This window comes from Dermacentor albipictus, unplaced genomic scaffold (assembly GCF_038994185.2).
Source record: "Dermacentor albipictus isolate Rhodes 1998 colony unplaced genomic scaffold, USDA_Dalb.pri_finalv2 scaffold_13, whole genome shotgun sequence".
NCBI lineage: Eukaryota > Metazoa > Arthropoda > Arachnida > Ixodida > Ixodidae > Dermacentor > Dermacentor albipictus.
This window is the reverse complement of record NW_027225567.1, coordinates 4,734,086-4,743,976: the sequence shown is the minus strand read 5'-3', so window position 1 is coordinate 4,743,976 and position 9,891 is coordinate 4,734,086. Positions and strand designations below refer to the sequence as shown.

Here is a 9,891-nt window from a genome sequence, read left to right as displayed (position 1 = left end):
GGGTTTATTTACAGAAATTAAATCAGTCTAACATGACTGCTTGAGAAAAAGAGTATTAGTCCAACAGGACTGCATGAGAGAAGTGACTCAGTCTAACATGACTGCTCAAGAGAAGTGTTTTCAGCATTCGCACAACCACAGTTTTTATACACTCGGTCCGCCGGCCATACGAGGCGGCGACTGTTCGTTTACTCATCACAAACTCGCCGCTGCTCTGCAGATCAGTTTACAGACACAAAGGCACACACATTCCGATGCCCAAACGACGGCGTTGGAGGGGTGCCGTTCCGGGAATTATCGGTGCCGATCGAGGGTAGCTCGTTGTTTTGCGTCACGCCGAAGCGTGAGAAGCACCAAAATACGTCGTTCCCGCGGCAGCTTGTCCATGCGTGTCATATCAGGTCCACGTTGGGGAACTCCGAAACCATTGTTCACACACCGAACTCGTCCCGTCACAATGTCGATGGGGCTGGAGGAAGGAAGCGGTTTTCAGCACAAAGGCCGCTTCTTTAAACGCCTCCTAGCTGCAGTGACGGAGAGGGTGCGGAATGCGCGTCTTGCCCCCCTTGTCGTAATCGGGTGGCAATCTTGCTTAGCAGCTCGCTATTCTTAACAGGGTTAGCTTGTTCCCCTCCTCTCCTCGCGCTCGCTGGCGCCCCTGTGGCTGCAGCGTCGCCTCCCGCGGGGCGTGTTGCGCTGCTTCGCTATAACTCCGCCGATTCACCGGCGGCGAGCTGTCTACCGCTTGCTCTGCCCCCCTGCCCCCGACTTCGCATGTAGGGTCTACCCTACTTTCTGTGCTTTTGCCCCCGGCTTGGTGTCCCGACCCATCATTCTCCGCTGCGCGCGTCTCAAGCGCATCGAGACGCCTATGCAGTTCTGCTCCCCCTTCCTTCTCTTCTCCAAGCTCGGCCACGGCCTGTACCGCTTCCACCTTCACCAACTCGGCGACTTTCGCCTGCAAAGCTAACCGCCTCTCCTGTTGTACAGCGCCACCCGTGGTCGCATACTTTAGTTCACGACGCCACCGCTACGCTTATTTCCGTAGCACTGTGGACGGTACAGTTTCCCTTCTCTAAGTTTGTATAGGTGTTCCAGTGATGCCACGGCTGCTGATTTATCAGTAGATCTACTGATTTTTTAAATTTTCTGCTGATTCAGTGATAAAGCGCTTGAATCTACTGATTTTCTTGCTTTTCTACTGAAACGAAAGCAAAAGCTGCTACTTTTCAATAAAGAGTTTATATTAATGTAATGCCACCTAGCGAGCAAAAAAAAAAAACGCGGCTAGCTTTGAGGTTAAGGTACATTCTTGCGTTTCCAGACTCTCAAACGTGGCGCTACCTCTGTCTTTGAGCAAAGTGCGGAACAGGTGAAGCGGTGAATTTGTGAAAGTGGTTGCACTATACCGTACTCCACAACTATGAAACCAGAACAATGAAATCAAAACTATCGAACCAGAACCAATGACTCTTTTCATGCGGCGCTTCGAGCGCCTACTCTGTTCTACAGGAGAATATGACCTCACTTACTAGTTCTGAATAGTGCAGTCAAGTTGTCGGTTGCTGCATGTGTACTGCAGTACATACCGCATGTGGCAGATCACGTCACCCATTGCTTTGCATCAAGTTCAGCGTGCGCACTTCATTACAAGCTCACCAGGTAAGTCATATCTGTATGTCTTGAGTTCTCAATATGTTAGGACTTACAATTTAGTGATTCACCCGTCGTGGTTATAAGTGGCTTTGGCGTTGCGCTGAAAAGTGCGTGATTTCGAAACCATATCCCAGCAGCGGCGGCCGCCATTCGATGGGGGCGAAATACAAAAATGCTTGTGTACCGTGCATTTGGTGCACGTTCAAGGACCGCAAGTGGTTGAAATTAACTCGCAGTCCCCTACTATGACATACCTTATAATCCTATCGTGGTTTGGACATGCAAGACTTCAGGAATGTTACTGTAGTGCTTTATTCCCGGTTATCTCGGCGCTATATTTTGGGCCGACGCGAAAAACAAAACGGCACGAATTATAAGCGTCGACCAGCTGCATAGGACTGGTACTGCCTGCGCATTGCTGATGAATGACGTGCTGCGCTTTCAGTTATCACGCTTCAACCGTAAAGAAAGCATATGTATTTAAGAATAAGAAATTATGTTGTTCACTCGGCCGACATTGTTTTGGCTTCTATGAAGTGCGGTGACGCCAGTAGACATAGTGGAATGGCGCAGCTGGTGAATGAATTCGACGATCGCGCTTGCTGGGCCGCCGAGCTCTCTTCACTTTTAACGCGATAGCGTTAAGGAGCTCGTGTCGCAGAAAAGCCGGTGTCGTCGGCGTCGGGTGTCGGCGTCGGCGGCGTTGACCGTGAGTGATAAATCACGGCAGGCGCTTCATAAATAAAAAGCAACTTCCAAGATTGGCCCGGTGGGAATCGAACCCAGGTCTCCGGAGTGTGAGACGGAGACGCTACCACTCAGCCACGAGTTCGATGCTTCCAAGCGGTGCAAACGCGCCTCTAGTGAATGCGGTGTTGCCTTCGAAACGAGCCGTGGAAAGTTATACTGCGGTGTATATCGGTAATTATGAACATGTAACGTACAGAAGTCACAATTACACGAGTTGCGAAGTGCGTTTCCGCTGCATTTCTTCTGCGCTTTCCGCACACGCAGAGCCATCTTGCGGCAAACACAGAAGACCCCCTCCTCTCAATGTACGGCGCTGCCCCGACAGGAGGAGCGCCGCGCGCGCATTGGGACCGCTGCCAGGCGCGTCGCGGGACTCCCTCTCCCCTGACGACGCTTCGCCGTGCTTCCGGTTTAGATTACTATCTATCTCTCTGCCCGTGCCGATCACGACGTTTGGCTGGCGTAGATCGTTTCCCCTCCGAGACACCGAGTTCTTTGGTTCGTTTCGTTCGCTCAGGCGCACGTTTCGTCGCCGCGCCGAACGCTGCGTTGCTTGACGCTCACCGCGTGATAGGTGGGCGCTAAGTCCGATGCGGGGCGCATCGTAAGTGATTGCTGTGCCGTAGCGCATTGTCTTATACCCCTTGGCGGGTCGACGGGAAGGCTGTCGCGTCCCACTCTTGAAGGCGAAGCTTAAGCGTCCTCCAATTTTTTTCTTCCTAGTACAAGTTAAATTGCTTACAGTTTATTGTTCAACTTCGTCAACGTGTCTAACTGCCTTCACACAATCATAAGTACGCGACACCGCGTGGTGACATTGCTTGTGGCAGTAGGCAGTCATGCCTATGCCATTTATTTGCTCCTCATTAAGTGCATTGGTGCTTGCATTACAGGTGTATTGGAAGCTTCACCATAATGGCAAGTTGCAGTGACACTGGTTCAGAGTCTCCAGACCGACAGAAGAGCAGTCCAAAACCGAAGAAAAGAAAATACCAGCAAAAGTACAAGCCAGCTTGGGAGCATGAGAAAGCGTTTCAAAGTTGGCTGCAACAAAGCAAGAAGGGCAACCGTTATGCGCACTGCAAAACATGCGACATGAACCTAATTGCCGGCAAGAAACTGTTGGAACGGCACATGAAATCTGCGAAACATGAAGAAATTGCCAGAAAGCTTATGTCCCAGCCAACGCTGATGCAAGCAATGCCTAGCATTGCTATCTCTTCACAGGTTAAAGAAGCTGAAGTAAGAATGGCTATGTTTGTCGCCGAGCACAGCCTGCCCTTTACGGTCATGGACCATCTGCCAAAGCTCGTGAAAAAAATTTGCCCGGACTCGGATATTGCAAAGCAGATTGCCTGCAGTAGAAGAAAAACATCAGTGATAACGAAGGTCGTGACAGGCGAGGAGAGCGAATCGCGGCTGTGGAGGCTACTTCGAGAAAAGAAATTTTCAGTCATGGTTGACGAGTCAACGGACGTCAGCTGCCACAAGCACTTGTGTGTTGTTACAAGGGTTTTCGAAAAAGATAAAGTGACTGATGCTTTCTTTGATCTCATCCCTGTGACGGATGTGAGTGCCACTGGCCTTTATAGTGCCCTTACTGGTACTTTTCAGAGAGCGGGTGTTCCTTATAAAGACAATCTAGTTGGCTTTGCTGCAGACGGCGCAAGTGTCATGATGGGTAGTAAACATTCTGTGATGGTACTGCTGAAGAAGGAGATTCCCGGCTTGTTCATTCTTAAGTGCACGTGTCATTCCTTTCACTTGTGCGCATCGTACGCTTGCTCGAAACTTCCACGTGTTGTTGAAGATCTCGTGCGGGACGTCTACAGTTACTTCAACTCAAGTCCTAAAAGTCCGTTGAAGAAATTTCAGGCTCTTCTTGAACTGAAGCCGCACAAGCTTCTTCATCCAAGTCAAACAAGGTGGCTCTCATTGCTTGCTGCAGTCGACCGCTTTCTAGAGCAGTATGATGCCCTCGAGGCATATTTTGCATCTGCGATTTCTACAGACAGGCTTTTGGCATCGGAAACAATCTACCAGAGACTGCAAGATCCTCTGAACAAGTTGTTTTTGATATTCCTCAGCTTCGTTCTACCTCTCTTTAACAATTTGAACAAGCAAATGCAAAGTGATGCTCCACAGTTGCACAAGCTCTTGAGAAGTGCGGAAGCCTGCGTGAGGACAATTATGGATTGTTATCTCAAGCGGTCCTGCACACAGGGAGTTGAGGTGGCAAAAGTTGAATTCAAGAACCCCAAATGTTTTGTGTCTTTGGAAGACATGTACGTCGGCGGTCAAGCAACTGCATTATTGTCATCCAGAGAATGTTCAGTTACCACTGAGCAACGTCAGTTCTTCCGCTTAAAGTGCCTTGATTTTTACATTGAGAGTGTCGACCAAGTTCTGAAGCGTATCCCCTTTCAAGAGCCGGTTTTAAAACATCTCGAACTCCTAGATCCTACTGTGTCCATGACGGGGAAGGCAGCGTCTCTTGCACCATTGGCACAAGCCTTTCCGAATTTAGTCTCCGGCAAAGCCTTGCAATCTTTGGATACCGAATGGCGATATTTAAGGAACGCTGATATCCCTACAAGCGAAGATACCTCGTTGCACGAGTTCTGGGCAGTCGTGTTTACTCAGAAACATTGTGATGGAAGCGCCGCTTTTCCTGCATTGACCGAGTTTGTGACAGCTATGCTGTGCTTGCCACATTCTAGTGCAGCAGTTGAGCGGGTATTTTCGGCTGTAAACAACCTGAAGACAAAACTGCGGAACAAGCTTAGTACGGAGACTATCTGTGGCCTTCTTCACACGAAACGCCTCATGACGTCTTCAGCATGTTACAGCTTCAACATTGACAGGCCACTGATAAGGAGAATGGACGACTGGCACAAGGATAATCATGAGTGCAATTAATGCGGCTTTGCTGGCGCAGCCGCTTGTGGAATTTCACAGCATATCTAGTCATATACATGGCCATTTTGAAGTTGCCTGTTCACGCGCAATAAAGTTTATTTGCGTAAGCTATAAAGGGCTCATGTTTTCTTACTTGTTTATTACAGTTTATTTGCAGTTTACAGTATTACAGTTGCAGTATTACAGTTGCAGTATTACAGTTTATTTGCATTTAGCCACAAGCTTAGTTGCTAGATGTAAGCAAGCTTCTTGTCATTAAGTGAGGCCAGACACTCTCCTTTTGAAGTTACAAGCTTACAAGCTCCTTACAAGCTTAGTAACCAAATGTTAGCTTGCTCAAAAAGATTTCCTATTTCGCTTCCTGAGAAGAACACGTTAGTATCATCCGCGTATATAATCGCGTTCGTAGCAATAGCTACGAACGGGTGGATGTCTCATTTTCCCTTCATTCAAACTCCAATTAAACATAACTAAAACTATCTAGTGTTTAAATCACAAGGAACAATAATCCACCCTCAGCTAACACTTCAATTTCAGAAGGTCAACCTCGAACAGGCACCAACAGCCAGATTTTTAGGAATTATATTCCATGAAAATATGTCCTGGTCACCGCACGATGTTCTTAGAAAAAATATTGCTCATGCTGTCGGTGTGCTAAAGAGGTTGCGATATTTGCTACCGATAAATGTGAAGCGCAATATTTACAACGCGCTTATACATTCTCGATTAACTTATTGTTTTCTAGTTTGGTCCACCACTCCACAAACTAACTTAAAATCAATTCAAACACTACAAAACCGCGCACTGCACGATAGGTAACTTAGAACGTACCGATATCACTAAACCATACTACAACAAATATAAAATATTAACAGCATCAAAACTTCACACAAATTATTCCTCGAAATTTCACGGCAATTCTGGGAAGACAAATGTTCCTTCCAAAGTAAATAATATGGCAGAATGACAAGCTATAACCTCAGAAAAACTCTGATAGGAAAACCACGTTGTAGAACAAAATACGGAGATCAAAAACTAGTAGTTCAACTTCCCAACCTTCTAAACGACTACCCCTTGGTATTGGACCTGCTAAATTCTGGAATTTCTAAGCAAAGCTTTAAGAAAACGGTAAAAAAATTGTTACTATCCGAAGACTAATGTTCAACTACAGGTGTAGAAAATTTCGTACGTTTTTTTTTTCTTGTTGTTGTTTTTATAAAACTGTATAAACTTTAACCTTTCAACTACAGGTATAGAAAATTTCGTACATGTTTTTTTTCCCTGTTGTTGTTGTGCTTCAAGTGATCAGAAAACTGTGTAAACTTTAAACCTTTTTCTTTCTTCTTATGCGAATTGTGTACTCAAGTGTTGGAAAATGTGTACTATTTTAATTTCATGCGTGACCTGCTTAAAGACTGCCACTGCCATTTTGCTGCCAATGTACGGGTGGCACGGCCTAGTCAGGCAAATGTTTGCCTTTAGCCGTCTCCCCTAAGACAATCTATTGTTCATTGTCTTAAATAAATCAATAAAAAAAGAAAGAAAGATTACATCTCTAAGAGTGCCACATTCAAGATCCCAATGGTCTATCTTGCAGAGGATGTTTAGAATTTTGACCACTTCAAAAGGAGAGTGTCCGGCCTCACTTAATGACAAGATTGCTCATCAATGTACTAATCCAAGGCGTGCTATTCTCCAAGAAATAAACAAACTGGCATGAAACATGGTTGAAATACAGAATAAAGTTTGAAGAAACGATGTTGAGAAATGTTAAAAAGTCATAGGCACACTTATCTATCAAAGTGTGTGACAGTAATTACGGATCACCAGTGATGTCAACTGGAGTTCACTGTGCTTAATTTTTTTTATTATGGGGTTTTACGTGCCAAAACACCTTTCTAATTATGAGGCACGCCGTAGTAGAGGACTCCGGAAATTTCGACCACCTGGGGTTCTTTAACGTGATTTTCGCATTTCACCCCAATCGAAATGCGGCCGCTGTAGTCGGGATTCGATCCCACGACTTCGTGCTCAGCAGCCTAACACCATAGTTGCTGAGCAACCTTGGCGGGTTGTGCTTAAATTCTGTCTCTCTCCTTGCTGTGCAAGCGTTTCCAAAAGTGGTTTCAGGTGAATCTCCGAGTTGTTCTCGCTGCTGCTGGCTATTTGTGTGGTGCAGGTGGCATGCACGTGATGCAGAAGCACCACTGAGTGTAATGACGTCTTGCTTTGACATTCCAGTAGCTCCATTGAGAAGAACTTGGGCTTTTATTTCAACTTTAAGCTATTTGCAGGATGTAATACCTGTGTCACACGGGCACATTTGGAAGGCCTTCCAGTTGGCGGCCTTCGGTACGCCACAACTCTATCGACTCAAAGGAGTTGTCGCGCTGCTACACGGCATTTTTGAAAGGCCGTTGAGTGATTCAAGTGTTCCTCGAAAAATTGTGTGGTGCTGCGGATCTTTATTTTCGTTTTCATGTCACGAAAAGATAAACAACATTAAGACCACTTAAAAGCACTATAATTTCTTTTGTTTGTTTATACATTAAAAAAAACGCACATGGAGTAGAGGGAGAGTGTACTAGACAACATGGAGGAAGGAATGAACACAAGCACGTCGCTGTTGTCGAGAGTATGTGCAGTTTGCACATATCAAGTGGCAAAAATACTTTATTGAATAAGTAATAACACTCACATTTTGGTTTGATTTGTTCTTTCTAACCGTGAGTACGAGCGCACTGGGAACGGGAGGGCATGTTCGCGCTGTTTCCGCTTCCGTTTCTCAAAGGCCATCGCGATTTCAATAGAGTTGTAGGGTGCTCCGTTGACTTGATAGACTATTGACTCGGCGGCCTTCGAAATCGTCTGTGTAGCAGCTCGAACTTGACCTTTTAGTCAACTGACTATTGGTTGGAAGGCCTTCCAAACGCCTGTGTGACACGGGTATAAATCAATCTAATATACTTTGAAGATTTAATTATCTCCATCCCTCATCAGCTAGTGCTATTTAGACACTGTGCGAAAATGTACTGCTTGCGGTATCAGCCCTGGTCATAATGGAACAGGTTGTAGCATTTCATTGTCAAAGTACAAAATATCAGCTATCATGTCGTCACCATCACTGTCTTGTTGCTTTGTCACAGACGATTGCTTGCATTACACAAACACATCAGTCCATCTGGTATTGTTTTGCAGGAAGACATAAAATGCTGGATAGTTGGCTGCCACAGTATGCTTCATATAACATCAATTCCAACAACGTATGGGATGCGCATAATCTTTTTGTTCTAAGGTGTAGTGCTTACTACTGCTTTGTTTCCTCTCAAAATTTTGCAACAAGACAGCATTTTCTGGGTTGGATCATTCAGTAGAATAATTGGTATCACCTTTTGCCTGGTTCATGAGGACTTTTACTTACCAGCTGGCAGTGAAACCAGTCTGCGCCACTTCAGGAGCTTAATTCTCTAAAGGCGCATATATAATGCATTTTTTTTAAATACGAAGCAGGCGGGCCTATATAGAGTGCTGTATTGAACAATGCAGTTTTAAATTTTTTTTTAATGTTACAACTGAAGAACCAGACTCTTGACAACAAGACAAGAAACACCAGAGCCATCCAGGGCTAGACCTGGAGAAAGCATTCGACAACGTTGCTCACGAGTCGATCCTGAAACAAGTGTCCAATCTGAACCTGGGGGAAAGGACCTACAACTACGTCAGGAACTTTCTGAACGATCGCAAAGCCACCCTGACGGTTTGCGACCTCGAGTCCGAAGAACGGGCCCAGAGAAGTGCAGGTACCCCCCACGGCTCAGTTATACCTCCGGTCCTTTCACAACATCAGAGACACCGTTACAGTGGCAAAAATCCCAAGAAACGTGCACCCCGATTACAACCGAGGCAGATGAAAGGCAAGAGCCAAAGCTCTGCTCCGTTCATTCGGCAGGGAGAGAAATGCTCATTTTGTCGACGCAGCCAAATATCCAAACGGCCAAATATCCAAATATGCGAAGTCATAGACACAAACTACAAAATCAGAATCGCATGCAGTGTGTACACCAAACACTCTAAAATAGAGGAGGAAGTAGCGATCGCGCTGGCCCTCACAGAACAGAAATGCGAAGTCGTACTAAGTGACTCGAAAACGGCAGTAATGAATTGCACCAAAGAGAGAATTTTCAAGGAAGCCCTGTCCATTCTGGCCAAAGCGGGCAGATTCAAAACTGCGAGTTCGAGGATCATATGGTTCCCCACACATGTCACCACAGAAGGCGACGCGCTCCCGAACCTAGACGGTGCACTGGACGGCGCCAGACATGATCCGCCGCACCGAACAGGGCAACGCCTCTCGCACGATAGTGAACACGCGATCCTCGCGCAGAACAGGACAGGCTCACCAGATCCAATGACATAACCAGTGCATATCTAAACGCCAGAAGGATATACCCACCGCCAAGTCCCTAATTGAACAGGAGGCAGGCTGTCGCCTGGAGACAGCTCCAGATGAACACCTTCCCTAATCTATTGTCTGAAACGTGTCTTCAAAGATAAGCATCAGGACAA

The 9,891-nt window shown here is 46.2% G+C and overlaps 1 protein-coding gene across 1 annotated transcript; it reads left to right on the top strand.

Annotated features, from left to right (window-relative positions):
* The first annotated feature begins 4,596 nt into the window (after window positions 1-4,596).
* LOC139051676 (uncharacterized) lies at window positions 4,597-5,385 on the top strand. The gene has a single exon (XM_070528643.1). The coding sequence runs from the start codon at window positions 4,597-4,599 to the stop codon at window positions 5,323-5,325; it is 729 nt and encodes a 242-aa protein (XP_070384744.1). The 3' UTR covers window positions 5,326-5,385.
* The last annotated feature ends 4,506 nt before the right edge of the window (window positions 5,386-9,891 follow it).